The sequence below is a fragment of the Lepidochelys olivacea genome (genome assembly GCF_965140295.1).
Source record: "Lepidochelys olivacea isolate rLepOli2 genome assembly, chromosome: 10".
Lineage (NCBI taxonomy): Eukaryota > Metazoa > Chordata > Testudines > Cheloniidae > Lepidochelys > Lepidochelys olivacea.
Window position 1 is genome coordinate 38292674 of NC_140420.1, and position 20503 is coordinate 38313176.

The 20503-nt window shown below is 42.4% G+C and overlaps 2 protein-coding genes across 7 annotated transcripts in view; one reads left to right on the forward strand and one right to left on the reverse strand.

Moving 5' to 3' along the window:
- IFT140 (intraflagellar transport 140) overlaps positions 1 to 20503 on the reverse strand; it is a 258874-nt gene that overhangs the window by 34014 nt on the left and 204357 nt on the right. The window lies entirely within an intron of this gene.
- Positions 2928 to 20503, forward strand: part of TMEM204 (transmembrane protein 204) — a 44580-nt gene continuing 27004 nt past the window's right edge. The window contains exons 1-2 of one of the 2 annotated variants that reach the window (XM_084642134.1): positions 2928 to 2942; positions 3472 to 4206. In XM_084642134.1, coding sequence (XP_084498260.1) covers positions 3927 to 4206 — 280 coding nt within the window. In that variant the 5' untranslated portion in view covers positions 2928 to 2942; positions 3472 to 3926. Of the gene's footprint in view, positions 2943 to 3013; positions 4207 to 20503 lie in introns of those variants that run through there. The other variant, XM_084642133.1, reaches the window with a different exon arrangement.

The following is a 20503-nucleotide window of genomic DNA, read 5'->3' on the forward strand; positions in this document are numbered from 1 at the left end:
CTGTCGGGCTACAAGTTGCAGTGTAGCTGTTCAGACCAGGGCTGAAGCCTGGGCTCTGAGACCCTGCAAGGAGAGAGTCTCTGAGCCCAAACACTGACATTGCAAATTTTGGACCATAGCATGAGCCCACAAGCCCAACTCAACTGCAGGCTCTGAGACTCAGTGCCACAATTTTTTTATTGCAGTGTAGACATACCATTTAAGTCTGAAAGACCATACTTTTTTAAATGTCAGTGGACTCCACTATCAAAGTCAGCCGTGAACACACCACTAACACCTTTAGCTCATTCTTCTTAATCAATCAAGCATTTTTAAGTACCAGTAGCTTGAACTGATAAGCCTTATTTCCTTCTTTCTGAGATATTTATAGGCCCTCAATCACTGCGTATTTAAGGGACAAGTATTTCCATCCTCTCTCAGTAAAGAGCTTAGAGAATAACATAGAAGAGTTGTCTGTGAGGGAACATTCAAGCTGTTAGTTCTAACTTCTTGTGCCAACAGTGATCTGAGATGCAGTGCCTGAGGGAGGGGTAACATAAAGCTTTGCCTCCTTGGTAATGTTGCATTGGCTTTAATTTAACTTGTTTTTTAAACCAGTTTAGTTAAGCTGCTGCAAACCCCTGGGTGGACACTTATTTTGGTTTAGCTTTAACCCTATTTCCAATTAATCTAAGTTAAACCAAAAAAAAACCTGCTCTTCAACTAAAATAAGAACCTTCACTTGGTGTTTGCACTGGTTTAACTAAATCAGTTTAAATTCATACCTGAGGACTTGTCTATAAGAGAAAGGCGTACTGGTTTAATCTAAGGTTTTCTTCTTCACAAGTTTATTTATTAAACTGTTCTGGAATGATGACCAATTCCTTATCTCTGAACATCAGACCCTGCTAGTTTTATACAATTCTTTCATGGATACGAGACCATTGTGATCACCTAGTCTGACTTCCTATATAACACAGGCACCAGGACTTCCCTGAATTAATTAATTTGAACTAGAGCATACATTTTAGAAAAACATCAAATTTTGGTTTTAAAATTCCCAGTGATGGAGAATCTACCATAACCTTTGGTAAATTGTTCCAGTGGTTAATTACCCTTACTGTTAGAAACTGGCACCTTATTTCTAGCCTAAATTTATCTAGCTTCAACTACTTGTCATTTGATCATGTTATACCTTTATCTGCTAGACTGAAGAGCCCTCTATTATCAAATTTCTGTTCTTCATGTAGGTACTTCTAAACAGTGGTCAAAACACCTGTGAACCTTCTCTTCGATAACATAAATAGATTGAGCTTCTTCCTCACAGCTTTCACTGTAAGGCATGTTTCCCAATAATTAATAATTCTTATGGCTATTTTCTGAATTCTTTCCAATTTTTTGACATCCTTCTTGAAATGTGGACACCAGAACTAGACATGGTATTTCAGTAGCAGTCACACCAGTGCCAAATACAGAAATAATAACAACCTCCCTACTTCTACTCGACATTCCTGTTTATAAATCCAAAGATTACAATAGCACTTTTAGCTACAGCATTTAACTGGAAGCTCACATTCAGCAGATTATACCCCCCAGTCTTTTCAGAATCACTGCTTCCAAGTATTGAGTCCCCCAGCCTCAAAATATGGCCTGCATTCTTGGTTCCAATATGTAAGACTTTACATTTGGCTGTATTGAAACACATATTGTTTGCTTGCACCCAACTTATCAAGTTATTCAGATTGCTTAGTATCGTCCTTATTTACCACTGCACCAACTTTTGAGTTATCTGCCAATCTGTTCAGTAATGATTTCTGTTTTTTTACAGGTTATTGATAAAACATGTTAAATAGCATAGGGTAAAGAACTTATTGCTGTGGGATCCCACTAGAAACATACCCAACTCAATGATGATTCTGTTTGCAATTGCATTTTAAGACCTATCTGTCAAACAGTTTTTAATCCATTTAATTCAGATAACTCTCCTCAATACACACATAGTCCCAAGGCTGGTGTGCACACTTAGCTTGCTATGCTGCAGTTAGTTCTACATTTGTATGTGAAAACTGTCACAACACTAAGGCTATGTCTACACTAGAGGTCTTACAACAGCACAGCTGTACCGATGCAGCTGCGCTGCTGTAAGATCTCTCTTGTAGCGGCTCTATGCCACCGGGAGAGCTCTCTCCCGATGACATAATTAAATTACCCCCCCAATAAGCAGCAGTAGCTATGTCAGCAGGAGAAGCTTTCCTGCCGACATAGAGTTGTGCACAATACCACTTATGCTGGAGAAATTTATGTCACTCAGGGGTGTGTTTTTTCAGACCCCTGAGCAACATAAGTTTTGCCGACATAAGTGGCAGCGTAGACATGGCAATAACGTCCACAGAGTCTGAAAGGGGTTCGCCAGATTTCCCAGCAGAGCCACAAGGGGGCAAAGCAAGTCAGGACTGGGGTGTCAGCCCTGCACAGGCAGAATGCATTAGAGCAGTGGTTCTCAACCTGTTCCATACTGCGACATCCCCCACTTTTCCATTCCAGAACCACCTCAGAACACCCTATCTGTCCATGATCTCCCTCTCTTCCACAACAGGTCAAGGTCTGTGTGGTCTCAAACCCAACATGTATCCGATGAAGTGAGCTGTATCTCACGAAAGCTTATGCTCAAATAAATTTGTTAGTCTCTAAGGTGCCACAAGTACTCCTTTTCTTTTTGCAAATACAGACTAACATGGCTGCTACTCTGAATTCTGATACAGTTTGCTTTCAATATAAAACATTAAGAAAGCCCTCAATGCTCCACTGCATTTGCCTCTGCAGAGTTGACATTATGGTTGAATTTATGGATTTGTTTTTTGTTTGGGGCGGTGCTCACTGATTTGTTTCTTGTGATCCCTTCAGATGCACAAACGGATCCAAATCCCTTCTGTCCCACAGCATCATGCTTCTCTGGCTGACTGGTTGGTTTGGTTACTATTCTTTCTGGGAGGGAAAGAAAAGGAGAAGGAGGGGGGACACTGGAAGGAGGTGAGAGAAGAAGGGGGGACTAGGTTTTTAGAAGTCTCCATAATGTTTTCCTTTCAGGAAACACATCCTGTTAACGTTTGACTGCGGTGGCAGTAGCTCTGTTTGTTGCAGTCGGCTACGCCCTGAGGCTCACCAAAAACAGCCACAAAAACAACCATTTCCTCTCTGTTGAGAGACAGAGGGGGAGGAAAAAAACCCACTTCCTCACAACAGAGTTTCTGCTCTCCAGCCCTCTTTCACTCGCTGCTCTGACAGTGTAAGAGAAACCGGAGAGGAGCAGATTCCTCAGGATACTCCAAACTTCCAGAGCACCTTTGGGATGAAGACATTCACTTCAAATTTGGCTTGGATTTTAGAATGAAGTTTCCCTCTGTTTGTGGGATGTTCTGAGTTTTGTGGCTGAAAAGGCTTTCAGAGGTGCTACTTCATGACTCTTATGTGAGTCTCTTTCTCCTCTTGCAGCTGCATTCTGAAGAGTTGAGGCATTGTGTCTGCAAGCATTTCAGTCTGTTTTCCCAGGAACAACCCAGGTTTTCCCACTTCAAGACTGGATACTCTCTGGCTTTGCCTTGTCCCACAAGGAATGGACCTCCCTGTTCTTCAGTTCATCACCAGACTGGCTTTGCTCATCCAGGTACAGGAAGGTGGATAAGGCACAGCTTGGAAGGACAGAGACCTGCAAGCTCTTCTTTGCACTTGTATTTTATGGAATTCTTCTACCTACCTGACTGTGTTCTTATCTGCTTGGTCAGAAACACCTTAGGAGTCGACTTTGAGAATGAACGGTGATGTTCTCTAGCCCCCCATAACATCCTACTGCAGCTGCCTCCTATTTCAAGTCCTACTTCAATGTGCTGCAGCTCATCAGGACCTTGGATCTTCTGCAAATAGACACTGGCAGCAGTCAACAGTCAGATATGACTGTCCAGAAACTGGTAGCCACAGCTGTGTTGGTAGCCCTGGTCTCACTTATTCTTAACAATGCAGCTGCCTTTACTCCCAATTGGGTATACCAGACCCTGGAGGATGGGCGTAAGCGCAGTGTGGGGCTGTGGAAGATGTGCTGGCTGGCAGAGAAGGGGAGAGGAGGTGCAGGCACGGGCACCAGACATGGGCAAGGGGAGGAGCGAGAGTGTGAATCCCTGGGCTGGGGTTCAGAGTCAGCTGGGTTCCAGGAATCTCGTAGCACTGTCAAACGTAAGTCCCATGTTTTGTCTTCTGTGCTTACTTTGGATTATGATTTCTATAGCACCACTGGTGTGCATGGCACTGTACAGACAAAGTCCCTGCCCAGCGGAGCTTACAGTCTAATAAGACTGAGAGGACTGAAACTGAGATGTGCTGAGCACCTGCTGAAGTCAAAGGGAGTTGTGGGGTTCTCAGCTCCTCTCAAGATCAGGCCCCAAATAAACAAGAATGAGGCCAGTTATAAACAAGTCAATAGAAAGTGATGGGCTCTAGAATAAGTATAATATATCTCACTATCAAGCTTATATGAGACTGGGGAAAAAAGCGGGCAAAAAGTGCACTAGGAATAATACATCTGGGAACCACAAGTCTAGACCTTTGAGACACATCTCCAGTAGCTTCTCTAGTGCTTCTCCCCATGCCGTACCTATTCAACGATAACACTCTGCTGCAAGCTCAAACCGTCCTTCTAAACACAGCAAAACCTTGACCAGATAGTGGTGGTGGGGACTGTTTTTTTTTTTTTAAAGTATTTAACTAATAAGAATTCAAAAAGAAATGGGCAGAGTCTCCAGATACAGACAATGAGTAATACCGGTTTTCATCCTTACTTGTTTTCTACTGAGGAGAGAAAAAAAGATCCTAAGATCCTGGGTGGATTAAAAAATATAAAATGGAGAAGGGTTGTGGTGAAGGAAATATTTATTGTTCTTGGTGGAAAAACAGACGGTAAATACTCTGCAAGGGGAACATCCAAATCACTAAATACCACATTCTTGTAAATTCATAGACTCCCCATGGGATGGATAGAATATATATGGGTTAAACTGTGGTGGGAGCTATTTAAAAGTTTTGGCTAAAACAGAATTTACAAGCCAACTTGCAGAACAGTACCAGCATTATCTGAATAATCAAGAGTGCAGTTCATTAATCATATTTACAACATTAAGGGCTGGATCCTGCTCTCACTTAAGATATGAAAGTAAGATTGGGCTCAATCAGCAACATTCAACTCTGCTACAACTGCTACAGCTAAGCTGCTGACAGAGCTTCACTGCAAGCTTCTGTTTTCAGCAGTTCACTTACCTGTGAGTACTGGGTCTGGAATAAAATTTGATAAACAAACATTCAGAACAGGAGTGCTTTGGGTCTGTTCATTTTTTAAGACAAATTAAACAGTAATTTAATTGCATCCTCCAGTGACAGAAATGAAAAGTGTGAACAGCTGTAAAACTGGTATCACATCCCCTACCTCACAGGATTGTCTATAGGCTTTGTTAATGTTTGATTCATGTTTGAAGTGATTTAAGGTCCTTGAAAGGTGTAATTAAGTACAAAGTACTGTTATTACTAAAAGAAGAAAAATAGATGCAGGGGATTTCAGATGAGTTTTTTAATGTTTTAAAATGCATATAGAGTTAATCTAGTCCAGAATATGGACTGTTGCGTTGGCCTTTTCCATGCTTTTTGGGAATTAAAATAAGAAAATGAAGAAGGACTTTTGTTTGTCTTGCAGAACAATGCTTTCCTGTGCACAGACACTTTTTTTTTCAAAAAAATATTCATACTTTTTTAGCACATGTGCCAAGTGTGAGCCTGAACAGACATCACCCACAAATGAAATACTCCTGAGCTGTTAAAAAACCCGAGACCTGATTTCTTTTTAAATTCTGATCCTTAATGATGTCATAGAACTAGTTACAAAAGTAATATGCCTATCTGTAATTACACCACTAGAATCATTGCACTCCATCAGGTTCACAATCTAAGCTACATCTCCAAAAGAGCACACACAGTTTTTTTAAAAGTGGACATTTTGCACACAAGAGCATTGTAAGCTCTTGGCACACATGGCATTTTGAAATCACATGCAAATTAGCATGTGAATGTCTTGTTCTGCACCATTCAGAAAATGGATGGCCCTAAAAAACTTTCATATAAGCATCAGTTCCACTGAGGAATTTTGTGAGCACCAATTTCTCACCTATTAAAGCAAATCTTGACTAAGAATGTCTAGAGTTCAGAAAAGTGCATAAATTATAGCAGGAATAAGTCTAATCATTCATTTTACTTGCAAAGAAGCATCCCCAATGGTTTGAATTTAAATAAGGTCCCAAAAGATTAAAGAATAAATTCTTTATCTCACAGGGAGCAAGTTTTAGATAAAAAGATCATTTTGAATCTCTATAAAGGGATGTTTTTAAAAAAGGTCATGCAAATCTAATGGTAAAAACTGCCTCATAAGAAATCTTGTAAGCAACAGTCTTACTGAATACATTCAAGACAAAGATGCTTTTCTGAGGACCTCATAGTCACGATGGGCCTGGTTCTGCATTCATTACACAACAGGCTCTGTATTTGTTTTTATGTTGCTATAGAGTACAGCTCTAACAGCAATGTATGTATTGTTCTAGTAAGATATGATAATATTCTCATCTGTTAACTATAGATAAATCACAAACACATACACACAAACACATTGATCAACCTCTGAATAAGTAAATTCAGTCCTTAAAAGTGAAGATGTGGTTTAAAGTTTAATACTTTGGATGTATGAGCAAAATTACAATCATCCAAATTAAACTGCATTTCAGTGCCATTTGAAGGCTGACAAATAGAAAACATATGGGTCTGTTTAAGTAATACAAAAAAGGTTACAGCCTCTCATATTTAAATTGATTTTTAATATATGTATTATTATTTCATATTTGGGGTTATTTTCCTTGCAAAACCTTTGAGAATGCGTGTTTACATATACTGACAACTTCCATTTCAATACTGCAGTATGTAACTAATAGCTACGTGACTGAACTACTACAAGGTTGTCCAAATCAAACAGGGGAAAGTATGCAGTAATATGTATGTTCACAACACAAGAGCATGGCAAATTCTTCCAAAAACCAGGAGCCATTACAAGACTTTCAAAATATATTCCATTTTGCACAGCTGGAATTAAAATGTATGTGAATGTGTGTGAGAGTCTTTGGGTTAAGTTTAGAGGCAAGAGCAACAAGGGTGATGTCGTGGTGGGCGTTTGCTGTAGACCACCAGACCAGGAGGATGAGGTAGACAAGGCTTTCTTCGGACAACTAACAGAAATTTGCAGATCACAGGCCCTGGTTCTCATGGGGGACTTCAGTCACCCTGACATCTCCTGGGAGAGCAATGCAGCAGTGCACAGACAATCCAGGAAGTTTTTGGAGAGTGTTGGGGACAACTTCCTGGTGCAAGTGCAGGAGGAACCAACTAGGGGCTGTGCTCCTCTTGACCTGCTGCTCACAATAAGGGAAGAATTGTTAGGGGAAGTAGAAGTGGGTGGCAACCTGGGCAGCAGTGACCATGAGATGGTCGAGTTCAGGATCCTGACAAAAGGAAGAAAGGAGAGCAGCAGAATACAGACCCTGAACTTCAGAAAAGCAGGCTTTGACTCCCTCAGGGAACTGATGGGCAGGATCCCCTGGGACGCTAATATGAGGGGGAAAGGAGTCCAGGAGAGCTGGCTGTATTTTAAAGAAGCCTTATTGAGGGCCTAGGAATAAACCATCCCAACGTGCAGAAAAAATAGCAAATATGGCAGGCAACCAGCTTGGCTTAACAGAGTAATCTTCAGTGAGCTTAAACACAAAAAGGAAGCTTATAAGAAGTGGAAACTTGGACAGATGATGAGAGAGGAGCATGAAAATATTGCTCGAGCATGCAGGGGTGTAATCAGGAAGGCCAAAGTACAATCTGAGTTATAGCTAGCAAGGGATTTGAAGGGTAACAAGAAGGGTTTCTACAGGCATGTTAGCAACAAGAAGAAGGTCAGAGAAAGTGTGGGACTCTTACTGAATGGGGGAGGCAATGTTGTGACAGATGATGTAGAAAAAGCTGAAGTACTCAATGCTTTTTTGCCTCCGTCTTCACAGACAAGGTCAGCTCCCAGACTGCTGCACTGGGCAGCATAGTGTGTGGAGGAGGTGAGCAGCCCTCAGTAGTGAAAGAACAGGTTAAGGACTATTTAGAAAAGCTGGACATGCACAAGTCCATGGGCCAGGATGCAACGCATCCGAGGGTGCTGACGGAGGTGGCTTATGTGATTGCAGAGCCATTGGCCATTATCTTTGAAAACTCGTGGTGATCGGGAGAGGTCCCGGACAATTGGAAAAAGGTAAATATAGTGCCCATCTTTAAAAAAGGAAAGAAGAAGAATCTAGAGAACTACAGACCAGTCAGCCTCACCTCAGTCCCCAGAAAAATCATGGAGCAGGTGCTCAAGGAATCCATTTTGAAGCACTTGGAGGAGAGGAAAATGATCAGAAACAGTCAAGATGGATTCACTAAGGGCAAGTCATGCCTGATCAACCTGATTGCCTTCTATGATGAGATAACTGGCTCTGTGGATATGGGGAAAGCAGTGGATGTGGTATACCTTGACTTTAGCAAAGCTTTTGATACAGTCTCCCACAGCATTCTTGCCAGCAAGTTAAAGAAGTATTGATTGGATGAATGGACCATAAGGTGTATAGAAAGCTGGCTAGATCATCGGGCTCATTGGGCTCAATGTCTAGTTGGCTGCTGGTATCAAGCGGAGTGCCCCAGGGGTCGGTCCTGGGACCGGTTCTGTTCAACATCTTCATTAATGATCTGGATGATGGGATCGATTGCACCCTCAGTAAGTTCGAGGATGACACTAAGGTGGGGGGAGAAGTAGATATGCTGGAGGGTAGGGATAGGGTCCAGAGTGACCTAGATAAATTGGAGGTTCAACAAGGACAAGTGCAGAGTCCTGCACTTAGGTCGGAAGAATCCCATGCACTGCTACAGGCTGGGGACTGACTGGCTAAGCAGCAGTTCTGCAGAAAAGGACCTGGGGATCACAGTGGATGAGAACTGGATATGAATCAACAGTGTGCCCTTGTTGCCAAGAATGCTAACTGCATTAGTAGGAGCACTGCCAGCAGATCGAGGGAAGTGATTATTCCCCTCTATTCGGCACTATTGAGGTCACATCTGGAATGTTGCATCCAGTTTTGGGCCCCCCCACTATAGAAAGGATGTGAACAAATTGGAGAGAGTCCAGCGGGGGGCAACGAAAATGGGGGGCTTATTTAGTTTGCGGAAGAGAAGAGTGAGGGGGATTTGATAGCAGCTACCTGAAGGGGGGTTCCAAAGAGAATGGAGCTCAGCTGTTCTCAGTGGTGGCAGATGACAGAACAAGAAGCAATGATCTCAAGTGGCAGTAGCGGAGGTCTAGGTTGGATATTAGGAAAAACTATTTCACTAGGAAGGTGGTGAAGCACTGGAATGGGATACCGAGGGAGGTGCTGGAATCTCTATCTTTAGAGGTTTTTAAGGCCCGGCTTGACAAAGCTCTGGCTGGGATGATTTAGTTGGGGTTAGTCCTGCTTTGAGCAGGGGGTTGGACTAGATGACTTTCTGAGCTAAGTTCCCTGTAAGTTGTGTGACTGTGTGGCTGCACAGCAGCCTATTTAGCACTGCGCAGGTGATTCGGGAACCTGTCCGGGGATCTGCTGCGGCCAGGGGAGGGGCACCTCTCCCCCAGCCCCCACCTAGCTCATCCCTCAACCTGCCGTGGGAGGGGGGCCCCTACCCCGGTCCCAACTCAACCTGTACCCCAGACCTGCTGCAGACAGGGCAGCATGGCCAGAGTAGCCCGGGCTCCGCCACAGCTGGATCAGGCCCAGCCTGGCCTGGCCTCGGCGTGGATGGGGCGGCATGGCCCAGACCAGGTCTGCTGGGGCCAGGGGAGGGGCTCCTATCCTGCAGCCCCAACTTCAGAATTCCCATGGTGGGGAGAGAGGCTTCTCCCCCCAGCCAAGGTGTTGCTGCAGGGAGAGAGCACTGGGGGGAGTCCTCTCTCCCCGCCATAGCCCCAGAGCAGCCTCCTGCACCCCAGGCTCCTCATCCCCGGCACCACCTGAGAGGCTGCACCCTCAGCCAGAGCCCATGCCCAGCCCTGAGCCCCTCATCCCCAGCCCCATCCCAGAGCCCACACCCCCAGCTGGAGCCTTTACACCCCTGCACCCCAGCACTCTGGCCGATCCCCTCATTCCCAGCCCCACCCCAGAGCCCACATACCCCTGCAGCCCAATCCTCTGACCCAGCCCTGAGCCCCCTCCTGCACTCCGAACCCCTTTGCCCCACTCCCACCACATGAATTTTGTTATGTGCAGCAATATGTTACACATCATCTCCATATTGGTGCACATAACAAAATTCATTCCGCATATCGATGGGAAAAATTGGAAGGAACACTGCTCCTGAGGTCTCTTCCAACTCTAATTTTCTATGATTCTTTGAGAGACAGACGGTAAAGTGAGTTATGAGCAGGAATGTCAGTGCAGACTAAGTGAAAATAAAATCTTTGTGAATTGGAATGATTCTGAAAGTTGCAGTGGGGGAGGTTTAGATTGGATATTAGGAAAAACTTTTTCACTAAAAGGGTGGTGAAACACTGGAATGCGTTACCTAGGGAGGTGGTAGAATCTCCTTCCTTAGAGGTTTTTAAGGTCAGGCTTGACAAAGCCCTGGCTGGGATGATCTAACTGGGAATTGGTCCTGCTTTGAGCAGGGGGTTGGACTAGATGACCTTCTGGGGTCCCTTCCAACCCTGATATTCTATGATATTCTATGAAATGGTTCAACACAACGATAAACCTGGGCAGTGTGGTTTTCTAAGAGACCATATTTTTTGCCTTGATCTTAACTAAGCTCTTTGCTTATGGCCAAGGTTACAAGCATAGGTAGGAACACCAGTCTAAAGATCCCTAACACAGCCAAGCCTTAGGATTAGTAGTTCAAACTTAATGGTTTTGCCATGACACTGATCCTATCACTACTGAGAACTCAGATGGCACTTCCCATCTTCAAACCATTTTACAAACAATTAATTAATCTTCACAATGTTCCTGTGAGAAAAAGAAGTTAACTGACTTGTGAAAGATCACAGAGAGATTTAGTGTCAGAGCTGGGATTAGATCGCAAAAGATTCTTCCTCTCAGACCTGTGTTCAGATCACTATGGAGATAACCTATAAGTAATGTAGTAAGCCCCCACCCCCAGTATACTAGACAACCTGGACCCAACCTTCTCGGGCCCACTATAATGAGAAGTCTGGAACACATTGGAATAGGTATGGTATGCCCATATGAGAGAAGGTGGAGAGCAAAGGGCAGTGGGACAAATGGAATATCGACACCTTCCACATTGATGCCTGGCCCTATCAGGAAATTTGTCACCATATGTCCTATACTTTTCCAGGGATACCTGAGCAGGAGGATCCTCACCACCACCCAAAAAAAAAAAAAAAGAAAGGGGGCGGGCGGAGTGTTAGGATATAGATATTCAGGCCTGTTTGCAAAGGCCTGTACTCTGAGAATTTAGGTGTATTCTTATCACTTGGCTAGTTATAGAGGTACAACATAAGAATCAAAATCAGACTGCCTGTGTAAGGGCCTTCTCTCACTGTGTCAGTCTGAGCCCCTGTTCTTAAGATAAGGCCTTTGGCTAAGCAGTGGGAGCAGCCATAAGCTGGGAAGCGAACAGTCACGTCCTCACCAGTCACACTGAAATAAGGCAGTTTTGGGCTGTTAAAAAGGTGATCCAATCTATCACCTCCAGAGGAAGGGAAGAGCCTAGAAGATTTAAAGAAAACTTAGTTTGATAGCATCCTGTCTGACAAGAACTCAATAGCTGGGGTGTGAAATCCTCATTTCTTCGTTGTTCTATCACTGTAGTTCCCTATTGTTTGTCTGGATAATCTCTGTCTGGTTCTGTGATTGTTTCTGTCTGCTATATAATTAATGTTGTTGGGAGTAAACCAATTAAGGTGGTGGGATATAATTGGTTAGATAATTATGTTACAATATGTTAGGACTAGTTAGTTAAATTTCAGTAAAATTATTGGTTAAGATATAGCTAAGCAGAACTCAAGTTTTAATATATAGTCTGCAATCAATCAGGAAGTAAGAGGGGGGAACTGGAATCATGTTTTGCTAAGGAGGGCAATTGGAATCATGTTTTGCTGGGGGGCGGGGAGTGGGAATAGGAACTGGGAATGGGAACAGGGACACAGGCAAGGCTCTGTGGTGTCAGAGCTGGGAAGGGGGACACTGAGGAAGGAAACTGGAATCATTGCTTGCTGGAAGTTCAACCCAATAAACATTGAACTGTTTGCACCTTTGGACTTCGGGTATTGCTGCCCTCTGTTCATGCGAGGAGGACCAGGGAATGGGAGGGTGAAGGGATAAGCCCTGTAACATGATGTGCTCAGCCACAGGTTGGATGGAGCAGTGAGTGCCTTGCTTGTTCAACAGTTATCATTGTGGCCATTTAATGATGGGCAGGACAGCTGGATATTGCAGTGATGATGGCCATAAAATAACTGGATGGATAGATCTGACTTACTCAGAAAGGTAAATCAGATTCAGTCGCTTCCTGTCCAAAGAATGTTAGCAACATTATGGCGCTTCAAGGATAGAGAGGGTGTAGAGAAGGGTATACTCTGTTTCATTCCTCAGGGCTCCAGAAGACAAAGAAAACCCCAGCAGTGGGAAGCTTTATTTCAAATACAGATGCACATATCAAGAGAGCATTTTTTATTGTAGTTCTTACGAGCAAGTATATCCAATGATGGGAAATGGTACAATATCATGACATTCACAAGCGCTAACTATAAACACCTGTCCAGCCTCAATGTATGATTTACACAAGCACATTTTCACTATGAAATATGGGGATGATGTCAGGGCACAGCTCAGTGTGGGAATAAAACTGAAATCTGTTTACAGAGACAACAATTCAGACAACGTCAGTGTCCATTAGGAATGTCTCTGATGTTTCTGTTTTGACAGTTGCCAGGCATAGACTAGCAGCTGAAGACTATTTTAGACATCTATTACTTGCTCTGCCTACCATTGTACTGGGTGCATACAGACTGAGAAAGGAGGATCACAGTACTTTGTGAAGTCAGTATGTACCATACGATTAAAAGAAGTCAGGAGCTTCAGATTTATAAGGCTGTCTGAAGACTGAGATATTGTACTTAGACATCATGAGTTCATATGGTTGACAACATGTAGTGTCAAGGCCCAGATTTAGCTTCTGAATACAGTCAATATCTAAATAAGGGAAATTGTTAATGCAACATCAGGGAGCCAATCTTGCAAACCCTTACACATGCAAGTAGTCCTTAAGCATGCAAGTTCTGCCACTGAAGTCAGTACGACTCATGTGAGTAAGGATTTGCTAAAGTTGAAAATATAAAAGTCAATATTCATACTGTTAACTCAGGATAACTAAAGTAGTACATGCATTCACATGAGTGCTATGGAGCCAACTTAACATTGCCATTGACATATTAAAAATAGATTTTTCTGACTTTTGTGGATTTAAATTCTCAGTTTAAGGGTGGGACTTCTAAAAGAGATTAAGTGATTTAGAAGCCTTAGAAAATTCCACCCCAAGTGGATTAAAAAAAAATGCAGAGCATCCTATAAATGCAGAGCATCCAATCAATATATGTTTACGCATTATGCCACAACCTTGGCATTAGCAGAAGATATACAATAACCTTAAGTATACAGTTAAAACATGCTCATTGTATAAAGGAACATTCTCAGAGTTCAATTCCTGGCATCAAACCGTACACATTTCTCTATGTAGAAACTGATCAGTTTACCCATCCCTCCATTCCAAAAATGACTGCCAGACTGTCTTGCTCATACTGCTTCCCTGGTAGGAATGTTGTAAACCTACCAAATTAAATACATAAAGTGTGAAATTCTGATCCCATTGAAGTCAGTGGTAAAATGCCAATTGACTTTAATAGGGCCAGGATTTCACCCTAACTCTTTATCTTAACATTGCATTAGTGTAGTTGCATTGAGTTGCCTTGTTTTCTCTTTCTTTAAAATTAAAAATACAACAGAAGAAAAAGATGTTGGAGAATTTTTTTACTGCATGAACATCTATTTTACTGCATGACACAGAGCTATCCAAGAGACAAAATAATAAAAATAAAAGTTAACCCATTCCAGCAAGAAACTGAATCTGAAAGCAGTGGGGCTGTCTATCTATCTAAAAAAGAATCTGATTTTTTCTTTGAGTAGTAGACATGTAAGCAACATTCTGGTGCACAAAAGATGCAAAGGTTTTACATACTTCTTTTCATGTGGAAGTCTTCTATCCACGTACTAACCAGAACTAGTCTTACTTGGGATTTAAAAACAAGAAGAATTCATTAATGTTCAGACCAGCACAGTACAGCTCTTTCAAAGCTTCAACTGATAACTCTTTTGCTGTATCTTTCTGTGACTCCAATTATTTAGTTATCCCAGGATGCACTTTTACACAGCCAATATCTGTTTTTGTGTTTCACAATTAGATTCAAAATATCAGAAACCACTGACCACTTAATAAGCAGAAAAACTAAGGAGAGTTAATGTGCTGGAAAAGGAAGCCAAGTGTCTGTTAACACTGAAACCCCCCCAGATATCATAGGATCCAATGGCTAGAACAATGGACTGGGAGTTAGGGGATCTAACGGATAGAGTCACAGGTCCAGTTCTGGCTCTGCCAATGACTTGCTGGAACTTGCATAAGTCACTTCACCTCTTTGTGTTTCTGTTTCTTACCCTTTGCCTGTCTTGTCTATTTAGGCTGTAAACAATTTGGGGCAGGGACCATCTCTCACTATGTGTTTGTACAGTGCCCTGCATAATGGGGCCCTGCTTTTGTTTAGGGTCACTAGATGCTACTATAATATAAATAATTTCATCCAAAAATCTATGTTAAACGAACATTAAAGTTGCAAAGTCAAGCACTCAAAAATTAGGAATTGTCAGAATTGAGGTTGTCCATGCAACTGTAATTTGGCCCACTTGTGATTATGCATTATGATAAAGTCTTTAATTACATGATCACACACTGTTTTTTCCCCCACAGGATCCCTTTTTCATTCAGTGAATAGGCAGTTATTCAGAATTATTTTATCCTTCAGATTAAGTGTGTGGCCCCTTATTTAATACACACCATACAAATGCTGCACTGAATAAAAAATTAATTTCCTCATGAGTGTTTTGTATAGGGGTCTCATCATATCACCATAGCTCTTCACAAACATTAATTAATATATCTTCACAACACCTCTATGAGATGAGATTACTGTCTCCATTTTACAGGTAGGGAACCAAGACAGAGAGATTAAGCCCAAAATTGCAAAAAATGTCCACTAAGTTTGGTTACTCAACTCGGAATACCTAGGGTATGAGTCGTAAGAGTATGTAGCATTTTTATAGGACTTCATATGTTCCATGCACAGCTCCAATTTACTTTAAAGTTGTGAATACCCAGCATTTCTGCAAATCAGGCCCCAGGGATCTCACGTGGGGCACCCAGAAAATAAGGCAATCACAGTTAGGCCTTGTCTACATGGACACTTAGTGTACATCTACATTAGAATAAAAGACCTGAGGCACAACTGCAGCTGGCCCAAGTCAGATGACTCGGGCTCATGGAGCTATAAAAATTGTAATGTAGATGTTCAAACTCAGGCTATTAGCCACGGTGGGCAAGGATGCAAAACCATGCTCTGAAGTGTCCCGAGCCTCTGTTTGCCTGAAGCTGGGAATGGGCGACAGGAGATGGATCACTTGATGATTACGTGTTCTGTTCATTCCCTCTGAAGCAACTGCCATTGGCCACTGTTGGAAGACAGGATACTGAGCTAGCTGGACCATTGGTCTTGACCCAGTGTGGCCGGTCTTATGCCCCTAATATGTCTCTGTCTCCCTCTGCTCTTATCCAATCCACCCCGGTTCCTGCACCTGCCCCTCTGATCCTATCCAACTTCCCACTCTACCCGACTCCTTCCTCCCTCTGCTCCAGTCCGGCCCCTGGGTTCCTCCTCCTCTGCTCCTAATACTCTCCTTGCCCACTCCTGTCTCCTTTACCCCTACCCTCTTGCTCCTGCAATGCCTGTGTCACTCTCACACACACCTGCAACATGCCTTACACCTCTACACTGCAGTGCAGCTGCTCTCCTCCAGCACACAGGAGCTGTGAGGGGATGGTGCACGCTTCAGGGAATTAGGCTTCCGAACTTTACAAAGTCTCTACTGAGCATATGTGAACTAAGATTTTTTCAGAGGTTTATAAATTGGGTGAAATTTGGGTTTAAATTTTCCCAATTTATTTATTGAAATGGGAATGGCAAAATGCATATCCCAGGCACCTTGGTAACCCCCCAGCAAAATCCAAGTCCTCTCCCCAACGCATGGAGGTTCTAGAGATTCTCAATAAAATGTTTTTAAGATTTTTTTTAACATGGGCAAATAACGTATTTTTTCTAATCTTGTTCTTGGAAACAGGTGAACCACTTAGCTAAAACTCAAATAAATAAATAAATCAGCCTGATGCAGACATCCAGCATGGAAATTTTCAGCCTGAAAGATTAAAGTTGAGCAAAGTTATAACAATCAAAAACAGGGTCTTATAATGGGAAGTACTGGGCCACCTTAACTATAGGCACCACTCCCAGCTCTGCCTATAGTAATTCTTGAGGATATTTAATGTTTCTGAAAGACTGGGAGCACTCTTTATGCTACTCCCCAATGCAAAATTCGCTGGAATCACTTAGCATTTCTGAGAATCATCAGGTACCTCAATGCATATATTCAATAGGTTGCTTAAATAAGTTAAAAAAAAAGAAAAAAACAGAACAGTACAAGGGTAAGCTCACTGATTTTCAAACATTCAGGACCATTTTCAAAATTCCTCTTACCCCAAATTCAGCAATCACTGAATTCTTCATTGAAAGCTGCTGTTTTTTTGCTACCTAAAACAGATTAATCTAAACAAAAATCTTTTAAAAGTAAAAATATATGTATTATGGTCAGGTTCACAGAACTCAAAACTGACTGAACTTCATTTGGTTCAAATTACATTCACCAAAAAATTAAAATTATCTTTAAACAGATACCAAACAGGATACATTTCAGTTTCAAAAGAAAATAGGGGATTTAAGATTAGAATGACCAACTCCATTTTAGCTACAGTAATAGTAGGATACTCTCTAATAAAAGCCTATTACTGCACATATAACATCCAAGCTCAGAAGTGGATTTCTCAAGACTCAGTGATGTGTATGCCCACATATCCAACGAGGACAGGGACATGGAAGAGTTTTAATGAGTCAGTTACTGGAGTTTGTACTTTGTTAGCTTTTTCACACAATCGATACTTTAGTAAATTACAAAAGTTGGGCTGAGGCTTTTGCTAAATATTCTTTCAGCAAAGGTGCATAGGTGGGAGGTGTCTTTAGGGGAAGGCTTTAAACAAACTATTTTAAAAAGATCAGTAGTTGTTTAATCTTGTCCTCACATATTTTTAATTTTGATAAGGCCGCATTTTAAAGCTTGGAATCTGAGCATTAAAATTACTATTCTGACCTTGATAAGTCAATGTAGAGAACAGAACCCCCCCCCCCCACACACACAAAATAATCAGCACAATCTGATTTTTAAATCAGATCATTCTGCCTCATTATTTCAGAACACTGCAAAATTGCTGTCTAATATGACTAACCTACATTTGCAGAGCACAAATATCTTGGGGGATGTCATGTGACATAATCAAACAAAACTGCTGCTCAAGAATAGCAAAATCAAATCAACATTTATAATCCAGATGGATGTATCTGGTTAGGGAAATGAGGGAGGCGATGAGGAATTTGAGTTGGTTTTATCCTTGAAGTTTGAGTGCTAAACATAGACTGAACTGACCCTTGCAATTGAAACAAAGCAGCATTGACCATCCAGTTGGCTTACTCTGGCCTGGCCTATAGGAGACTCAAGTTGGATTTTGTATTAATTCCATTCCTCTCTGATAGTAAATTCAGAGAAATGAGTGGGAGCACTTTGCATTGCTGAGCAGTGACCCCCCTCACGCTGATTTTGGAGCCATTCAATGCCTATCACGATTGAGTCCTGTTTAATCCTAATCGGCCAAGTAGACAGTGGCTGTTAAATGGGATCTTAGAGGATGAAGGAGAGGGGAGGAACAGGAAGGTTCTCAGGACTCTGCCAGGGATGCACTGGACTGCCGTCAAATCACAATTCACATGGTAGCAGGATGCAGAACGCTATAACAATGCAATCTTGGTAGCAGAGCGATGAACTCCTTATATGATGCCCAGTCCAATTTCTATTTAGTTTTCAGTCTAGTGTTTGATTAGAACTCCAGATATCATTGGCTCTTAGTGCTCCCCTAGCCATTGGAAATTTCTTCAAACAGTTAACATCAATGGCAGGGCCATAACAGCAGTGAGTTCAGAACAAAAGAAATGGGATGCCCAAAATACCTTTGTCATCCCGACAATCTTAGACAATAGATTTCAGAAGTTAATAGTTATCACAAATGCCACCAGTAATTGTGAGAACATTAAAGTCCTGCAAATCTCATGTTTCAGGAATTATGACTTATACATATCCTCCTGAAAAACTGATAGTGTATAGGGGTCACAAAGAGGCTATTTGTAGGATCACAGCTATGGCAAACACATTAGAAAAGAGAGAAGAGTTTGTAATAGTCAAAGCAATGAGTTCTAAACTCATGGTTATTATAAAATCCTCCATGCAGAAGTTGTCAGAGTTTACAAGGGAAATGAATTATCACTGAGTCACTGATATTATAAAATTTAAAGGAGAAGCAGAAAGTTTATAAAGATCATGAACTGAACATTTCAAGCTTCACAGTTGTTACAAATGTTAAGCACAGAAGCCAAGATTTATGAAAGATGTGAACTCATAATTATTTCTTGGTTGACAGATAGTACACACAGAAAAGAAGCATTATGGCTTGCCCTCCCTCAGTGTTACTGATGGGGGAAGGCATCTTTAAAATCTACTAATTGAGGCTGTGAGGGGAATTCCATGGTAGCCTAGTCAGACTTCTTCTGTGACGTTCCCCACTTTTTGGGGTGTATTGACTGTCTTGTACAGTCCAAGAGTCTGAGTCTGGGGTTACATAAGAACAACAACCCTCGGCAGAATCAAGCCAAATGAAGGTTATAATGACTATTCACCGGAGGAGAAGACAACAATTTGAAGAGTGGTATTTCTACACGGAAAGCTATTACAAACTCCACAGAGAAGCAACAGAGTTTATAAAGGCGGTTGGCTGCTATTTTTGTTTTAGTCATTAGTGAAGAGGGAATCATTACAGTTCTAGAAGAATCCTAAAAATCAGGCTACATCATACAATGGAACTATTAAGGGGCACAAGCAACAGTATCATAATATGAAGTATGGAAAGGTACTGAACTGTTGTCACAGCATAGATTTTAAAATTGTTGAGTTGGCAGATTTCATGAAATCATGACAGTTATTTCCTCCTTTATTCTATGCTGTCCCTTCATCATCCTACTGGGGTTCCATCCTGAACCACATTTGACCTTCCTTTTAATATACATATCATTGGTTACATTTCTATACTTCTTTGTAAAGCTTATTATATTGGCTGAATTGGCATTCCTAAGCTCAGAGTTGTTATAAACTGTGTGAAGAAAACAAGAGCTCTGCAAACCAGCTATTTTTGTGTTCAAGGCTACTACAAACTCCCAGCTGTCAAGAGCATATAATAATCATGAACCAATTATTCCTGGGCTCACAGTTACTACATATGCTGCAGGAAGCTGAGGGAGTTAGTCACGGTTGCAAATTGGCTATGTCTATAATCATTTATGTGGTGAAGCCAAAAGAACTTACAATAGACATATATTTGCTGTTACTAGGCTCATAATTTTATAAGTCATAAAGAGAAGTCATGAATGACAGAGTTCATTACGACAAAGTTGTGGTGTTTCAATCCCCACAGGTAGGGCTCTGTGTTTGTCATGGAGGTTGGTGACTTTCCGTGACCTCTGTGACCTCTACAGCAACCAGTGTGCCTGACCCCAGGGCTGCGCAAGCAGCTAGCTCCGCAGCCAGCTGCTCAGGTGGCCTCACGGACAGCCACACCAGCCACTACTGGAGTGGCCCTGGGGCCAGTCACACCAGCTGCTTCTGGAGCAGCCCTGGGCCAGTCACACCAGCCGCTGCTCAGGCAGCCCTGTGCAGCTGGCCCCAGGACAGCCCAAGCAGCGGCAGGTACGGCTGGCCCCAGGGACTGCCTGAGCAGCCAGAACAGTGGCGGGTGGACAGCCCCCGGCAGCGGTCCTGGGATGGCTGGAGCAGCCACTGCTGAGCTGCCCTTGGCAGCTGGTGCCCCTGGCTCCCCCACAGCAGCAGCCCCCCCAGGGCACCCC